Source organism: Camelina sativa, chromosome 10 (genome assembly GCF_000633955.1).
Source record: "Camelina sativa cultivar DH55 chromosome 10, Cs, whole genome shotgun sequence".
In the NCBI taxonomy this organism is placed as follows: Eukaryota; Viridiplantae; Streptophyta; class Magnoliopsida; order Brassicales; family Brassicaceae; genus Camelina; species Camelina sativa.
Window position 1 is genome coordinate 5,716,188 of NC_025694.1, and position 18,234 is coordinate 5,734,421.

General features: G+C 34.4%; 4 protein-coding genes across 5 annotated transcripts; 1 reads left to right on the forward strand and 3 right to left on the reverse strand.

Annotated features, from left to right (window-relative positions):
- LOC104717311 (protein SPEAR3-like) lies at window positions 1,159–3,094 on the reverse strand. The gene is made up of 5 exons (XM_010434857.2): window positions 2,701–3,094; window positions 2,169–2,282; window positions 1,703–1,776; window positions 1,488–1,563; window positions 1,159–1,348 (listed from the first exon to the last, which is right to left on the reverse strand). The coding sequence occupies exons 1-5, from the start codon at window positions 2,926–2,928 to the stop codon at window positions 1,262–1,264; spliced, it is 579 nt and encodes a 192-aa protein (XP_010433159.1). The 5' UTR covers window positions 2,929–3,094; the 3' UTR covers window positions 1,159–1,261.
- Window positions 10,584–12,336, reverse strand: LOC104717312 (methyltransferase-like protein 5). Its single transcript, XM_019230868.1, has 9 exons — window positions 12,239–12,336; window positions 12,061–12,117; window positions 11,682–11,779; window positions 11,520–11,589; window positions 11,380–11,428; window positions 11,204–11,292; window positions 11,084–11,131; window positions 10,930–10,989; window positions 10,584–10,839 (listed from the first exon to the last, which is right to left on the reverse strand). Exons 1-8 carry the CDS (start codon window positions 12,296–12,298, stop codon window positions 10,933–10,935), a joined length of 528 nt encoding a protein of 175 aa, XP_019086413.1. The 5' UTR covers window positions 12,299–12,336; the 3' UTR covers window positions 10,584–10,839; window positions 10,930–10,932.
- Window positions 12,476–14,191, forward strand: LOC104717313 (zinc finger HIT domain-containing protein 3). Of its 2 annotated transcripts, none has more exons than XM_010434858.2 (8): window positions 12,476–12,621; window positions 12,719–12,750; window positions 12,999–13,040; window positions 13,134–13,232; window positions 13,342–13,434; window positions 13,558–13,646; window positions 13,730–13,780; window positions 13,887–14,191. In XM_010434858.2, the coding sequence occupies exons 1-8, from the start codon at window positions 12,539–12,541 to the stop codon at window positions 13,914–13,916; spliced, it is 519 nt and encodes a 172-aa protein (XP_010433160.1). In that variant the 5' UTR covers window positions 12,476–12,538; the 3' UTR covers window positions 13,917–14,191. The 2 variants fall into 2 exon arrangements, with proteins under 2 accessions (XP_010433160.1, XP_010433161.1); XM_010434859.2 differs by having other exon boundaries at window positions 13,137–13,232.
- LOC104720081 (transcription factor bHLH119-like) lies at window positions 15,430–17,848 on the reverse strand. Its single transcript, XM_010438053.2, has 7 exons — window positions 16,865–17,848; window positions 16,711–16,785; window positions 16,564–16,629; window positions 16,404–16,469; window positions 15,698–16,006; window positions 15,525–15,603; window positions 15,430–15,434 (listed from the first exon to the last, which is right to left on the reverse strand). Exons 1-7 carry the CDS (start codon window positions 17,846–17,848, stop codon window positions 15,430–15,432), a joined length of 1,584 nt encoding a protein of 527 aa, XP_010436355.2.

Sequence of the window (18,234 nt, forward strand, 5' to 3'; positions counted from 1 at the left end):
CGTTTTTTCGATGATGTCGTACCATTGTTGGCTCTTCTTACAACATATATAATCATATAAAAGCATATGGCTAACATTTTAATTTATCCTAATTAACTTTTTTCTGAGTCTTTTTCTTAACTTGGATTTACATACGAAAGGCAGCTCTATTTACAAGTTTATACTCACTGAACAATGTCTAGAGGCATCATCATCCCCTTCTATGCATCTTTTCTTATATTTTTCTATTATCACATTCACATGATCTATATATACTACTTATCTTAAGTTTGATCATTTAATTTGATAAAAGTTTTATTTTTATTGTTACTGTTCTAATGTAAATTTTAATTAATTAATATAGTTGGTTTATAAGAATTGTGTTCTCATGCATACAGCTGCTTAATTTATATATACAGTAAAATCTCTATAAATTAATAATATTGGGACCAGGAAAATCTATTAATTTATAGAGGTTTTAATTTATAGAGAGACTTTTCTAATTTGGTAAAAAAACATTAAAAATAAGATTTAATAGTTATAACTAATATTTTTATAAAATCAGTTACAATGAAAATAACAATCATCGTCAAAATATCACTCAAAGATTTTTATACAATAAAAATATAAAAAATGAACTCTAATAAACATTAATGTGTCGATATATATATATATATAGATAATTCTATATAATTATTAATTTATATTATTGATGGAACCGTATATTTACAAAGAATTTTCAAAAAATATATTATTTTATTATATTATTGAATAGTGTCCAAAATTACACTAGTCCCAACATTGGAACTAGAAAAATTTATTAATTTATAGAAGTTATTAATATTAATTTATAGAGGTTCTACTGTAATTCAACTACTGCATATACACTTCTTTTCTTACTACTACATAATACACGTACTTGTAGAATACAGTTTTCTTTGTCATAGAAAATTATTTCACTATTTGTCCAAAAAAAAGAAAAAGAAAATCATTAGTGCACAACTTTCTATTAAGGGAGATTCTAGGCCAGAAGACGAAATTATGTAAGCATTCCATTGACCGTCGTTGTGATTCAAGATTTATACGAAATTATGTAGATTAATTTACAAATATACTCTATCTATATAAAAAAAAACATCTTGATATGAAAATTTGATACCCATAAGGCCATAAATCAAATCAAATCAAATGACCTATATATATTATTTCTCTAATTTGCTTTGAATGTATAACAAATCCATGGCATCTTTTTCAATAATATGAGTTCATACATTAATTAAAGTCACAATCTCAACTCCAAATCTAGCTCATTTGCTTCACTCGATTCGAAGTCCTGAATACCCGATCCCAACGATTTATTTCTTGGATCCTATAACCATTGGGGAAAAAAACTCATTCAGAGAGACAACAAACACGATCATGTCAAATCTAAGTACTTACTAACCATTATATCTCTTAAGAAAATATAAAATACAGTATATATGTATGGACTTATATAAAATAATGACCTCGTGTAAGAAGTGTCTGGTTGTGTTTGGTTCCACAAAATGTTGGCTCTCCAAGATCCCGTAGCTCGGGTTCCAACTGTGTTGTAGAACAATTATTAGCTTTTGTTTTAAATATGTCACAAAACATCTAACATGCATGTATATCAACAACATAACAAGTAAACTAAAATACTGTTTATACATATAATCATATAACTATAACAATGAGTACGGACCTCGGTGCTACGTGAGGCTGAGAATCTCCGTATCTTATTGTTGTTCTCTCGTATTGATCATTATTTGCATTCATCTGTGAGATCACAAAAAAGAATAATGAGAAACCTTATTGACGAAATCTGACTTATTAAAAATAATTTCCTCCGAGTTGGTAGAACGGAATAAAATTGTTTGAGATTCTTTTACTTTTTTGATAGATAGAAAACAATGATGATTAATACGAATATAACTGAAGATTTTGTTATTAATTACGATGCGATATTTGAAGCTAAAATGATTTCGATCTAAGTTAATAAGAATCTGATTTAAATATCTTCTAAATCTAAAAAGATATGCATTTAAGAACAACCATGTAATGAGTATATATCATTAGTTTGTGAAAGCACACAGTACTAGATACAATTTCTATAGATATACTCATATACACATATACAACATTTGGATGTGGCATACATGTAGACGTACCATCATGTTTGGGTGAAAGCCGTAAGGAGCCGATGATGGTGATGATGATGCATATGTAAAGGATGGTGATGAAGATGGTATGGATTGATGTCCTACTTGCATCCTCACATCATCCTACATTATTCAACATTCACAAACACGATCGTTATTAGTATAGCCCATTTAGATCAAATTAAAAAGTTAAAACAAATGCATGATGAATCTGTATACTAAATATATATCATTCTACAATTCTATTTAGACATAACGTATGAAAACAGTTTTTTTTTTTTGGAATTATGTATATATATGATGAATGATCTGGTCATGTTGTTATGCTATAAACGCCAATATGCTTCCTCACCACCAAGCCTCAGCTGTAAGAAAATCCTTATAGCATACAGTTAGCTCTCATGATCAAAAAGAAAATCCCAATTAAAATCATCTTTGGTGTCACGGTGATTCTTTATTTCTAAAAGTGATAAAAACCATTACTACTAGACTATATACACATGGCTCTATGTAGATATGTATATGTGTGTGAAATTTGTACCTGATGATTGAATGAAGGATGATAAGAAGGGTAAGTATTGAAGCTGTTGCAGTTATATTCTCCGTGTAATCTAATCTTCTCTAACTGCGCCACACCGAGACCTCTCTGTGGCTGCTTAGGCTTGTCAGAACCGTTCTTGTTCTTCCCTCTCTTTGAAGAAGAAGAAGAAGTTGGTGACGACGACGAAGATCCACCCATTTTTGGTCTCCCGAAAAAACTACTACCCATTTCTTGGTTTATTCACCGGAATGATAATAATAATCAAGAACTAGAGAGAGAAAGTCTTGCTAGAGAGAGAAAAAAGACCCAACAATTGTTTTTTTTTTTCTTTCTGTGCGTGTGGGGTTTGGTTTGGTTAGCTTTGAGCTGAGGAATCGAAGAGATCTCTAATGGTGATCTCTTCTTTATAAGCTTTTTTATTTTATCTTTTTATCAATAAATAAAAAATCTTTTTAGTGGTTTGTTATTAAGATCAGTAACTACTGCATCGCTGGATCAGATTGTGTCCAGATTTCATTAGATACGTCCCACACACACATACACACATACATACATTACATAGATTTTATGCCCTTATTTTGATTCACAATTAATTCTGACAAAAAAAAAATACATTTATTAATTACAATGATTGTCCAATATTTTAATCGTGATTTTATAATATTTTTTCATTTTTTCCTCGGTTTTGGATGACTTCCAACGCAAAAGACTACAATTACATTTTAATATACATACAATTACATTTTAATATACATATAGATCGGAGCATAATACAATAATGTTCTTCATAAACGAATAGCCGACGGGTCACTAACTTACTAGTATATTCTTTTACTCTTTACGCTCAACGTAGGATAATTATAAATTAACAGTTTAACACATATGTTTATTCTTATTTTATTGATCATTTTGTAAACTTACATCATAGTATTACGTTTTTAATCAGAAACGTATTATAATCTAATTAGACACCGTGTTTCCATTTTTTTCCTATGCCGCATCATAAGCTTTCTCAACACTTGGTTTAACATTATTGCGTGTCCATATATAACAATAAACCTGGTATTTATAAAAGATTTTTCGGGGCAGCAATTAGATATAAATTATATATAGCTTTGAGATTCGTATTTTACTTTTTAGGGTATGTACTGTCGAGAAAGACACCAAGAAAAGCAGAAAAGGAAAGCAATCGAACTATATAATATAACGTTAAAAATGACTTCAATGTAATTTAATTTGTGCATATATATTATAGTTTGAGTCAAAGCCATATTCAAATTACAGTTTCAATACTTTTTTTTTATAAAAAAAAACTGATGCTTTTCGTAGTATCTTTATTGTACACGTGTGTACATCACCAACCTTAATTTATAGTTGCAACACTTACTTATCTTTTATTTTTTGTAATAACTTCATAAGCTTTTTTGTGTTTCATAATTTTAAGATATAACCATAAAGATAGTTTATTTCCTTTTTTTCTTTTCGAGTTTATGATCATAATTTAATGGTCATTTTGTAAGAAAACAATAGTATTGTAAACATTTCTAGTAATAATTTGAATGTAAACTATACATACCAAAATTATAATCTGATCAAAATCCGATCCGTGGAATTTTCTCTTATAGAACAATGCCTAATTTTGAACCCAAATATTTATATATAGATATATATAATATTACAAAAAAAAATTATTTCAATCACAAAAATTACATCATACATTAGTTTTCTTTTGTTTTTAACACCTTTTATCATATAAAAACTATAGTGCATTAAGTTACGTACTCTACTAAAAGAATGTCCAGCTTTAATTAGTACACACCAAAACCTAAGAAATTATTAAAATGTGAAGATTTAGTTAAATTTTAAATAAGACACAGTATTATGTTATACACAAAATTATATACACTGAAAAATAAAAGAATCTCAATTCTATTTTCCATAATTTTACATTTGTCATTTATTTCCGTTTCACGAAAAGTGTTATTAAAAAAAAATCTCTTCTATTTTAATTTAAAGTTAAATTTTCTCTTTTGAATTTAAGTTGTGTCATCTAATAAATTACATTAAATAAGGTCATATTTTACAACAATTTCTTTTTGATTTATATGATATGTGTCGAAACTATGTTTTTGTAACGAAAAATAGTTTATTTCTATAAAAAAATAGAAATTATTATTGTTTTGTATGTCATGTGCCTTTCTCAAAAGGGAGTTCAATGGTTTAATTAAAAAAAAAATAGTTGTCACCATGCCAACAAATAAAATGTTCTTTAAACGTGTTTTATTTATATATCATAATTAATTGGTTATAAAGTCTGTGACATAGCACTCGGTGCATGCCTTCCTCGGATTTGGAATAGTGGCACACCAAAAATGATTTTTCACTCCATTTGTTTCGTACAGATGCAAAAAAAAAAAATCAAAAAAATGGTTTAACAGTTTTCTCTAATCAGTTTTCTCTAACAGTTCATATCAACCAAAAAATAAATAAATTTATATCAGCGAATTGAGTTATCTTTTATACTTTTTAAAGACACTGATCGAGTAGATATTGAGTGTATACCATTATCTAATAACTAGCCTCTGAGTGTAAATAAATTTATATCAGCAAATTGAGTTGTCTTCAGTTCTGGTATAGCTCCTTTATAAATACGAGCCGACGAGTTTTAGCTGTAGTATAGAGACAAACTATAAACATTGATTATTTCTATTAGCTATGGTTATCCTATATTATTAGCCCAAAATACTAATTATTAATTACAATATATTTATGTCGTGAATCATGTGATCCCCCCGAACATCTCTCCTAGCCTTAGGGGTGTCAAACGGGCATGCCCGCGCCCGAACGGGCCGACCGTGACGGTCCTGTATTTTCAGTGATCCACTGCGGGCATGTCCGCCACGGGCGGCGGGCGAAATATCAATGCCCATGCCCGCTCCGCATTTCTTTGCGGACTAACGGGCATGCCCGCGGGCATCTCTTCTTCTCAAGAACATCACCGCTGGTGTCAAAACAATACGGAGCAGAGAGGTTTTGGTTGGTGAGTGGAGACTGGGGAGAGAGAATGGTGTAGTTACGATACCTCTCACAATGATGTCAAGAACAGTGGCCAAAACAATGCAAGCTTCCACATCCATACATCGAAGATACCCTGCAAGTGACTTATGAGAGCGAGCCATAGATAATAAATTTAGACAAAAATTTGAGTAGAGCTCAAATCTAATTACCAAACTTGTAAAAGAAAAAAAAATCACCTTTGATTCGCAGCAGCAATCGGTCGGTGTTTCAAAGGCTAGCAAAAGAATTGCTTCAGCAGCAGCAAAAGAATTGCTTCAGTAAGCAGCAAAATCGGTGTCTCAAAGGCTAGCAAAATCGATTGCCAATCGGTGTCTCAAAGGCCAACAAAAGAATTGCTTCAGCAGCAGCAAAAGAATTGCTTCAGTAAGCAAAAGAATCTCCTCTGTTCTCCTTGAATTTCCTCCTCTCTCAAAGGCGAACTCTGCGATGTTGGCAATTTCGCGGACCACCCGCATGACCGCGGGCGTGAGCGGACAAAATCCATTTGACCCGCAAACCAAACGGGCTATGCCCGCGAGACCCGCCAATTTTTGGGCATGAAATTAAGGGCCCATGCCCGACCCGCTATGATACCTAACGGGCCATGCCCGCGGGCCTAAGGCCCAATTTACACCCCTACCTAGCCTTAATATATATATATATATATATATATAAACTCGATAAATAAGTAGTTTAGTTTAATTAGTAAAGGGTCACATTTTTAAAAAGACAAGGAACTAACAGGTGTGTGCCACTTGTAGGTCAGATGCTAACGAATTAATATTCTTTCTTAGTAATGACGCCACTTTAAATTTGATTAATATTTTAGTGATCTGTTTAATCAATAGATATAGGCTTTGATTTTGAATGGCACAGTAGTTGTATTTTTACATGCTAAAAATTATCGAGAAAATAATCCGGCTTCGGCCTCTTCTTGCGAACATAGAGCTCGCGAGTTCTCTCCTTACTAGTAGCACGTTTTGGATATCCCCAGTCGGCCGGGCGTGTAGATCACATTCGTTCTATTTCGCAGTGATAACTACTTTTGAATGGTCTACAAGACTATCAAGTTCGCTATAACTAAAGCAAATGTTTCGGACATTAAAACATTGATATCAATATTTATAATTATTTAAAACTTCTTTTATACCGTTTACTACCACATTTTTTTTTAATTCAGATGTCATAATCATACGTAGACTCATATGATAACGTAATGTGACAACAACACTGATATAAATCACTAAAATTATATAATCGCAGCATATATAACACCAACAAATTAGTTTTAAATCCATTCTATAATATCTACCGTAGATTTTCTGCACATGCATCCTCCTGCTACACTTATACATTACACTACTGTCTATATCTGTTTCTGTATATATATTTCTTTAAATGTTGTCATATTATAAATTAGATACTTTTTTTTAAATAAAATATGAGGCCAAATCAAATCTTATTGATCCTCTTACTTACCTTGACAACCAATCAAACATAAAGTTTCATTATATATCATAATTAATCCTTAAGTATGCAATATTTCGTTTTGAATATTAGACATAATTTGAATGATAAAATATATACTGATGTGATCGTATTTTAGCTTTTTTGAGGAATATTAGATAAACTTGATGGTATTACAAAGTATATCAAGATAAAAGAGACCAACTTTTTATATACGTATAGATGCGATAATTGGAATAAACAATGGAGAATTATAAAGATCTAACCCTAACTACCATGAACAATTAATATTACTTACGCATATCAATGAAAACTAAAGAAAATGATACATTCCAAAAACCAAAAAAACGTAACATACGTAAAATATAAATGAGTGGGTGAATTTTTCTGTTTTTAAATATATTCTAAAGGAGGTGATATTATCAATCTTATTTGTGTTAATTCTTACAAATTAAAGAAAAGCTTTTTTCTTCAGTCTTCCCTGCAGCGGTCGTTTTAAAAGAATTATTCTCTGTACTCGAGCAAGAGACGTGTAGATCATGGACGCATGGGCTTAATACTAAAGTAACATATAGTGATCATATCATATTAACTGTTTAATTATAGATATCTAATAAGGTATATATCCAAATAAAATTGGCTTCAGTTATGGAGACTAATAATAAAGGAAATCCTGGTCACATAAACACACATGCTGTTCACATAAACTAATAATAAAGGAGACTAATAATAATGTACCAAAAAACCAACTGGCTGTTCAAATTTCAACAACTATATCAAATTATATAAATAAAGTATTCTGAAGATTTCCTTACACATGTGATGTATTTATCTGGCAATTGTTTTTATCCTGGTCTTCGTTACGATTTTGCAGAATGTAATGCAGACGTCGATACTATATAATTTGAGACTATATAACAAATTCAAATTTTGTTGACTTATGGCGCTAGATCAAGCACCGTATACAATATAATAAGAGTCATGTGTTCACATCTAAAGTTCTAACGACTATTATACATTAAAGCGTACTTAATTATTTAACTTGTGAAGGTAAAAAAGGTTTTGAATTTTAAAATAAGCTTAATTAGGAGAAAAGATAATGGAAATAAAAAGGCGAAGTGTTTGACAAAAAAGAAAGAGCATCTCTCCACATGCAAGGGCTTCAGAGATTCAGGAAGCTGATATCGCAGTTTCCAAGGTCATCTCTATCTAGTTGTCTACCAAACTCACTTTAGATTATATATTATACTGCCATATACAATGATATGATTTGTCTACATGATCATCTGGTTAATTATGTGTTTCAAAAAAAAAAAAAAAGATCATCTGGTTAATTATATATACTATTGTTTAGTTGCATTTGCATACAATTGCATTGCTTTTCTTTCGATCTTGCTCTATTTTAGAATGATAAAGTTGACCATAAACTATTAAGCAAGCTATATCTTATGTTAAGATTGATAATTGGTGGCCACACCGGTAAATGAATCATGTTTTCAAACAGGAATGATACATTTTTATACTACATAAAGAGCGCAATCTTAAACAAAAATCTCAAAATTATTGGTTCGTTCATCAATCATCATTTTATAATATGGAGTTAAGTGTGCACAACATTCGTGTTATTTATATTTTCACAAATTTTAAATTCGTATTAGTAGTAGTTGTAGTGATATAAGTACGTTTGTTTACGTAGCTACATAAAAAAATGCAAATATTTCGAAGTTGTATAACAACAATAAGCAAATTTATGGACGTCGTCATCTCCGAAATCTCCTAATAACTAAATATGGTTATTAGGTTATTGCAAATTGGATTAGGTCTTCATTCACTTTCTTCCAAAGCATATATGAAAATAAACTAAAATGGAATCTTGCAGCTAAAACCTACATCCCTAGCTAGTTGTCTTGCGTGATCTATCCTTGGATATGGGCTTATGGACATGTTGGTTTATTTTTAAGGTTATGCTTAAATTATTGGACTCATATCATATATATATAGAATCCTTATTATATAAGTCTTCAATTTTTAATGTATTGTTTTCTGATATTGTTCTTCTTGAATGGCATTGTTTACCCACATTTAATGTTGGTTATTTTTAATTGTGTGGTCGCATTGAAAAAGTATTAAGTTTCTTCCTTTGGATGATATGATGATTGTGTTTGTGTGTGACTGTGTGTAATGTATATATACATACTTACTGAACCACTTAGAGGACTATCCATTTCTAATTCCAGTAGAATTTGCATTAATGAATCATGCATAAAGAAATTGTTCATGACTATGTTGATATGACTTATTAATATGATGAGTTAGCCCTTAAGGTATATATAGTAATTGCCAAAGTAAGAGATTCTGTTAAATTTGTTTATGTAAGATATAAATGAGTATGTAGTAGTCGATAAGGTTACGAAATGTTCGTCCCACGTGAGAGAAGATATAATTAAATCATTGAGAATCGTTGATGCTGAATCTTTATTAGTTCTAAGCGATTAAACTAAGGAGTTTTGTGTTCGACGAAGCTTCCTCCACAAAATTAAATAATACTCTAATACCTTTCCAACTCTTTCTTCTTTCCTTTCTGAATGATTACTTTTTAACAATCTTTGAGATAGTACAGATTTGATCCATTGGCTGATTTATTTATTTATTTTTCAATTCAATTGGCATCCATGCTGTTTCTGCTATTATTTGATATCCTGCTAATTGATTTAATAGAATGTAGTATTATGTTAATACAAAGTTTACGAACACGTCATTTCTTATTCTGACTTTCTTGTATAATGTTCTACTAGGAGGGACATTTTGGTTTTAAATTAAGTTCGAGTTATTCGACTTTTTAGTTTGTTCAAATCAAAAAGATTGATACTGTGTGTACTAGAACATATATTCCTTTGGTGTTTTTTTCTTTCTTTCTCTACTCATTGTTATGTTGGGTTTGGAGAAATAGATACATCAACAAAATAAATAATTAAAAAACGACTTAATCTTGTAATACTATTACAATGCATCTTGATATAATTTCAAACTTTCAATTATTGATATGTAGTTTTCAATTTCAACTTAGTTCAAATGACCAACACTGTATTCAAGAACTTCCATTGACTTTTTCTTCATCAACTAAAGCATATTATATAATTTATGGTCAAGAGGATTAAGACAGTGTAACCCAAGTTCAACTCAAACTAACAGACTTGTGAAAGTACAATCATCTTTGGAATATCCTGTTGTATAGAAGCTTTTTGTATCTGATCTCACTAAATTCACTGCTTAGGATTGTATGAAACAATTTGTATCATGCTCAACTGCTTTAGTATGATTTGAGAAGTACCCTTCGTTTTGTATATACAATGGAAAGCTGTACTTTCGTGGATAAACCGCCACCTTTATTCATTGGAAAGCTGTACTTTTGTTCATGAAGATGAGGTTGATTCAATAAAACTGGAGTTCGTATCATAAATCCTTCCACGTATTATCATTCTTAACACAAAGCTAAAAACATTACATGATCGTGACGGTCTACTTCTGTTTAGGTTCAAAACGCCAGAGATCAACAGCAATATCAACTTCTTTTCGCTTGTGGAACTTGTAGAGTTTTGGCAAGTCATACCGCAGCTGCAAAGAGAACAACATGAATAAGTCAGAATGATCAGACACATTCACATCAGAATTTAATACGATGCTTTCAAATCTTTTAAGCCCAACCTCTCACAGAACTTGAGCACTTTTCGCATTGAAATCACGCAAAGCCGCCCTTTTAATGTGCTGCGAGAATGTAAAAGGCTGTTAGTAGCAAGAAATGTATTAAGCGTGAATAGTAAGTAGTTACTATATAAGAAAGAAGGAAGGCCTTGCTTACTTCTCTGGTAGATGTCTTATGCAAGGAATAAACTGCCTGTGAGGCGACCTGCATAACAAATTATAATCGATGAAATTCAGAAAACAGTAAATATGAGAGTTTCTTTGCTGTTTCTGGTACCTTCATCGCTGCAGAGAGAAACTCCATGTCAGCTCCTTTCTTTCGTGTACCAAATGGAGGGTTCATTACTACAGTATCCACAATCTGGCCTAAAACAATTCATGGAGATACAAAAATGTCACCAGTGGATTCTTCTTTTCCTTGACTAAAAAGTATAGAACGAAAGGAGATTGCACCTTTTAACTCTAACTTTGTAATGTCACACTGAACGAAATCTATCTCCACCTGCAATACTAACAAATTTATAGAAACCGTATTGCTACAACCAAAAAGGAAGACTCATTTACATAAAGAAGAACTTCAAAAACAAAAAAACCTCAAGTTCCTCTGCGTTTAGTGTTGCTGTTTCAAGAGATTGAGGATCGATATCGAATCCAATCACAGACCTGTTTTTATTAAGCACCAAAAAAAAAGATAAATCGCCACAGAGGATGAATATTAGATGCATTGATAAGAGAAAAGATGAATAATAACTCACGCTGCATCTAGAAGAGCAGCAGCAACACTTAAAGTACCACAGCCACATCCAAAATCCGCAACGACCTTATCAGTTATGTCTCCATATGAATTCTCTGCCTAAACAAGGATACAGATTCAACACACACTCACACACACACTTCAGGCTTCTTGAAGAACAGGAACTAAGCAATAGCAACTAAAGACATTACATTTCAATCATTACTAGCCTTTTATGACACCATCCAATAAAAACATAAGAGTCAAGCAAAACGCACAGTGAGATAACTACGAAAGTCCCATTCCATTCCACAGAAAGCATGAAATTAACCTCATTGCCCAAAAGGTGTATGTAAACAACAAAAGCAATAAACTTTTGAGCAGAGGAAGGAAGAATTTACAGTGAAAAGCATACGAGAAGCAATGTGAGGACCAGTTGGGTATTGCTCCAATTCCACCTGCCACACAAAATCATCAAAACAAAGTTTGTTCGACGAAATCAGCAAAGCAACAACAACAAAAAAAAAAGGCTCAATTTTTATAATTCAATAGAAAGAAAGAACAAATATTTTAACATACTTTAGGATTAGAGAACTGTTCAAGATCACCCAACAAGCCTTCTAATTGCTTCAGCTTCATCTTCCTCTCCGGCGCTTCTGACTCTGAATACTGCAAAAAACAAAGCAAGTCAGAAAAGTCCTCCGCGACTTATAAAACTCGATGCTGTTAGGCCCATTGGGCTTTTTCTCTCTCTCAAGGAGATAAAAATCCATTGGGCTTTTTATTTCGTTTCCTCTGTCAAAGAAACAAAACCCCACATTGCCTTCTTGATCGAGGTTTCTCTGGCTCTTCCCTGAATCGCGTCCGTCGTTGAGAGAGATGTGTCCTCGAGCAGCTCAAACATGCGAAATCTGCAAGAAAGTTGTATCCAGATACAAGTGTCCTTCTTGTATTCTTCCTTAGTAAGTCTTCCTCTTTCTTCTTCTTTCGTCTCTCTGTCGTTTATATTTAGGTTTTCATCATTGTTTCTTACTTGGGTTCTGTGGCTGTATCTCCCAGCTGTTCATTGGCTTGTTTCAAGATACATAAAGGTGAGTCCTTTTTGTTTTCTTTTAGCTCCCTGATTGATGTTAATATCTAACTAACTGGGACCTTTAAAGTGTTCGACTTTGTAAAATCGAATTCAATGAGTGTCTCTACTTTACTTATTTAAGCTTCGATCTCGAATGACTTATTTCATTGGACCCCAAATAGAGAAAATTTGTTTGTGTATCTGTTTTGCTTCAATGAAAGTTTTAGCTGAACAGTTTTACTAAGTAATCTCTGACTAATGGTGCAGAGACTCCATGTGCTAAGCCTTCTTCAACAGAGGATAATCCAGGTTAGTGCATTTTAGTCATTAGTTGTTTGTTTTGTTTTGTTTGGTAACTTGTTCAATGTGAATCATTGCTTGAGTCATGATCTGGTTTTGTAGCAGCTTCTCCACCAAAGGAGGAAGTCCCGGTTGAAAGACCGGTACATGTTGGGGAAGCTACTACTGATATTGTTGAAAAGACACAGCATAAGGCTAGTGGTATGGCTCTTCCTAACTTTTTAGTCGCATTTAGATTCATGGGATGAGTGAGTTTCAATACCTCTAAAGTAGCATTAGACTATAAAACGTTTGAACCTTTGTTTTGTAGCTGCATCTCCTGCCAAGGAGATTCCGGTAGCAAGACCGTTACATGTAGAGGAAGAAAAGTTTGTTTTAGAGAAGGCACAGCTTGAGGCTATTGGTAATGGCTCTTCCCAACATAACTCTCATATAGATTAGTAATTGGCGAGTTTCAATACATTTTCTCAAGTTATTCGATAACAAACGTTTCTATATATTTTCAAAATCTGAATACTTTTTGCAGCTTCTTCTAGTGAAATCCGAGAAGCTCTAAAGGATGAATCCCTTCAGAAACTCATCTACAATATTGATAGTTCTTCCAACCCGTTACAGGTAAAATCTCATTTTGTGTCAAGGTTTGGTTCGTTATTGATGTCAGTGACAAGATTTGACGAAACTATTTGTGCATCTATCAGGAACTCGATGAAGCGATGAGGGTAGAAGCATTCCGCGAATTCACAGACAAGGTACATACACAGTCTTTAAAAGCCTTCTCACGAATTTGCAATAATCAATGACCAGCAAAATAGCCTCTGCCAAGTTTCTCACTTCGTTTTTTTTTTTCCTTTTCAGATTCTATCAAACATTTCCAAGAGTAAATGACAAGCAGTGATCGAAGTCCCTTCAGAACATAAGTTCCTCAAGTACTCTTGCTTAGTGTGTTTGTTACAGTTCAAGTGAAATGTTTATTGGCTATAAAAAACGACGTCGCCGTTTTGGTGTATCTAACATCTCTTCTGTGGCGTACCTTCCAACATGTATATATTGACACCCTAGATTCCACATTCCCAGATAGTGACATTTACAGAAATAAGGGGAAAAGTACTAAAAAAAGCACTCAATTTAACCTTAGAAAGACAGACAACATCTACATGCTTGCTCACTGGTTATTATATTCACATTTATGATTTGTTTGGAGAATGATCCTTTTTAGCTCTACAACACAACCTGAACACAATGGAGGTGCATTTGTCAGAAGAATCTTGACCATTAACTTATCTCGCAAGAAAATGGTTGGTTATCCTCAAGTTCCTTGCTACTACTCTGCTGTGATGTTGTTAGACTCTTATATGAGAACTCTTTTAAAAAGGACCTTGTGAGCATCAGGAGGTGGTTATTGCAACTGGTGGAGACCAAACAAACTGGCTATAGGGACTCATGTAAGTCCAAAATCGAGGCTGGTTCAACACTGGGGAAACACCAGGCAGACTTGGTAAATGGACTCTGGATGAGTCAGAAGCTTTGGTGTGTTGGAAAAGGGCAGTGCCGTGCTGGATATGATTTAAGTACAATACTCGCCATATGCTGTATCTGATATAGGTAAAAATATGTCGTTTACCCACAAAGCTCCAAGGGAAACACCCAGGACCCAGATTCGTTGATTTGCGAGTTAGAAACCCTTATAGTGGTGGGTCACATTGCGTGAATATTTTCTTCTCCATTGTCTGATTCCATTTGATTTTGTGCTTAGATAAACTCCATATCTCTCTCTCTCCCTGGAAATGAGTGTCTTCGTGCGTGCTATGACTTTTGGTATATTCCCAAATGACGTCAACAACTCCATTGATCACACTCTCATAGCTCCCACATGTACGTGTAAACAAGAAACATCAGAAAAAAATATATATAATAATAGTGAGATTTTTGTATCAACCTTAGGAAACAAACAGACTTCTTCTCACACCATCCTCTCTGCAATATCAATAAAATATTTAGTCATTTTGGCGTTATATTTCAGAACATGTTTTTTTGAGTTTTGACGCAGCTACTACTTCCCAATGCTATATATAAATATTTCTTTTGACATAGGCGATGTTAGCCAGTCAAAATGGCACTTTACACTTGTAACATATAGTCTCAACATTTCAGCTATTACTTTTGCTCCTTTTCTATGTATTGCCATGATAGTTTTTCTAGGGAGTTCAAGGTTAGGGTGTAATGCACAAACATCTCTCTTCTCTTTGCCCACCTTGCAACCTGTATACATTGACACCATAGATTCTACGTTCTAACATAAAGGGACCTACATTAACCTTACACAGACTGACAGACATAACATCTTTCTACTTGTTAGCCACTTTGGTTTTCTTCAAAATTGTGATTTCCTTGGAGAACATCAACCTGCAACCACACAAAGAAGATGCCTATGTCAGTATCTTGACCATTAACTTATCTCGCAAGAAAATACTTCGTTCCCTGATTCTTACTAACCTGTTGGTTGGTTGTCCTGATCCTCAAGTTCCTTGCTAGTACTTGCCTGGCTTACACTCAGCTGTGATGTTGTTTGACTCTATACGAAAGAGTTTTTTAAAAAAGACTTTCGTGAGCATCATCATTCCTATGGAAGAGAGGAATAGCACAATGGATGCTGGGAAAAGAATTACCTGCGATGGAGGAGGAGGAGGTTGTTGCATCTGGTGGGGACCAAGAAACTGACTATAAGGATTCATGTATGCCGGAAACTGCGGCTGCGGTGTTGGTAAATGAACTGTGGATGGGTCAGAGGTCTGAATGTTTGGAAAAGGGTGGTGCGGTGCTGGATATGGTGGATCCGCAATATGAGGCGGCATAGGTGAAGGTATAAATGGAGGTCGATTCATACCCATCATCCCCATGCCCATCTGAGGCATGAACTGTTGCATATTCCCTGCATTCGTCACAGGCGGCATGGTACCTTGTCCCCTAGATATCATCTGGCATAACAACATCGATTCAGATATTAAATTCTCAGTCATGTCATGAAGACATATATAATCCTGTAAAGTTGTGAAGCAAAACAGAAAAGTAAGACCTCAAGAACAGGGCATGATATGTGGAATCAGTTATAAGGTCATCTCATTTAATCCAAGAACCAGTATTACCAAGTAGAGAGACTTATAAGATTTGCAATTATCTCCCATGAAACTTTATAACCCTTCCAAGAAGACAAATCTGCGGACATTAAACCTAAACTGTTTAGAAAACAAAACCTGCTGAGAGGTCGGTAGGTAGACACAAAAACAAAAACTCTAGTCATCCCCACAAAACTAGATTCATCTAAGCTATGTCCATGTTCAAACACACATTCTGCTGTTGTTGTTGAGGGCATACCTGTATTTGGCTATGTAGTTTTTTCACGAACTGAATAACATCCTCCAACATTGAAGCTCTATCAGACTGATCAGAGTATATAGACAGAACAAATCTGAATCAGAAACAACCTTACGTTTCATAACAACAAGTTATATAAAAAAAAAATTGTGAACGACACCTTTCTGGAGCCAGGAATGAGTTCTTGCAGAGCGTTCATCTTCTCGTTGATCTTTTCTCTCCGTTTCTGTTAAAAACAAAACAAGTTTCAATGGAGAGATGAAACAGAGAGTCCATTGTTGGAAACCATAAAGGAAAATCTAAGAACCCTTTCGGCGAGGTTATGCATTTCTGCAGCTCGTGACCTCTTCCTAGATTTTGAAACACGAGCTTCTTCAGTTCCCTGTACGCCACGAAACATGCATGGAAAGGTTAAGTCTTACATGGGCGCGCAGGTTAAACCTATCGGAGCTGTGACACACCTGAAATCCGGCAACGGTTTCCTCTCTCTCCTTTCGCTTCCTGTCTTCGGCAATTCCCATCTCAGTCGCTGGTTGTACCTGAATCGGCTCTGTTTCGGCCTTGCATACTCCTGACGTTGGTGTTCTGGCCGTCTCAATCGCCACAGCCTTTCCGTTTCGATCAAGACCGGGAACTGCAAAAGTATGCGACACTCGACTACCCGTGCCCTCCGTCGCTGGTAGTACACATGATTCAATTGCAGAAGACGACGGGGTCGCGCTCGAGCCCACCTCCATGGATGGTCCAGCTTCAACTCGACCGCCGGTAAACATGTTCCCTCTTAGCCTTGAGAAGTTCGTAGAAACTTGACCGGTGGGTCTATTTTCCGTCAGAATGTACTGAGCACTAGGTGCTGGTTGTGCCAGAGAGGCCAAAGTTTGCGGGAGAGTAACCGAGGATGACGTGGTTGCGCTCGAACCAACCTGCACCGGGATCGATTGTCCAACTTCCACTCTACCGCTGGTATATATGTTCCTTCTTAGCCACGAGAAGTTCATAAGATTCTCCACCCTTGTCACGGGCAAATTATGACCGATGGGTCTCTCCGGCGGCAGAATGTACGGAGCACTGGGTGATGGTGCCAACGAGACAGAGCTTTGTGGATGAGTAGCGTGAGTGGAGGCGACGCCAGGGTATAAAAGTTCGGAGCAGAAATAATCTTGGTGGTAAGAATGGTAAAGCCAAGACGCCATTTCATCTTCTTGAATGAAGAGATTCTGATGATGCATGTAAGGCTGAGGTTCAGGCTGCGGAAGCTGAAGAGAAACATTTTCTTCTCCACCACCACCACCACCGCTTCCACTGCCACGGAGAATGGTAGGAGGACATGGCCGAGGAGGAGGAGGAGAAGAGGGTCTTTGTGTATGGCTTCTTTGAACTACTTGACCACTCTTCCATACGAGCTCCAGTAAATCATCTTCACCCCTAAATCTCAAACAAACCATATATTTAGACAGCAAAAAGAAAAGAAAAACTTGCAAAAGTCAAAAGGAATCTTACATGATGGATTGGATTTGTCTGACCAAGAAGAGGAGGAAAAGGTAGAATTAGAAGAATGTGAGAAGATATCATCATCGTCGTTGGTTTTTGAAGTTGGGAACAACAACTATTTATATAAATTAAGACAACAAAAAAAGAAAAAATAAAAAAATTTCTCAGACAAACCCAAAAACACATTTTTGTGATTTTTACCATTTATCAGAAATATCTATATTTTTATATGTATGAATTGTTCAAAAGGAAGAGAATTTTGTCTCGTTTAACCAGAAAGCTCCAAAAAACCAGTTAGTGAACAGTTTAGATATAAAATGTTTTTTTGGGTCAGATAAGT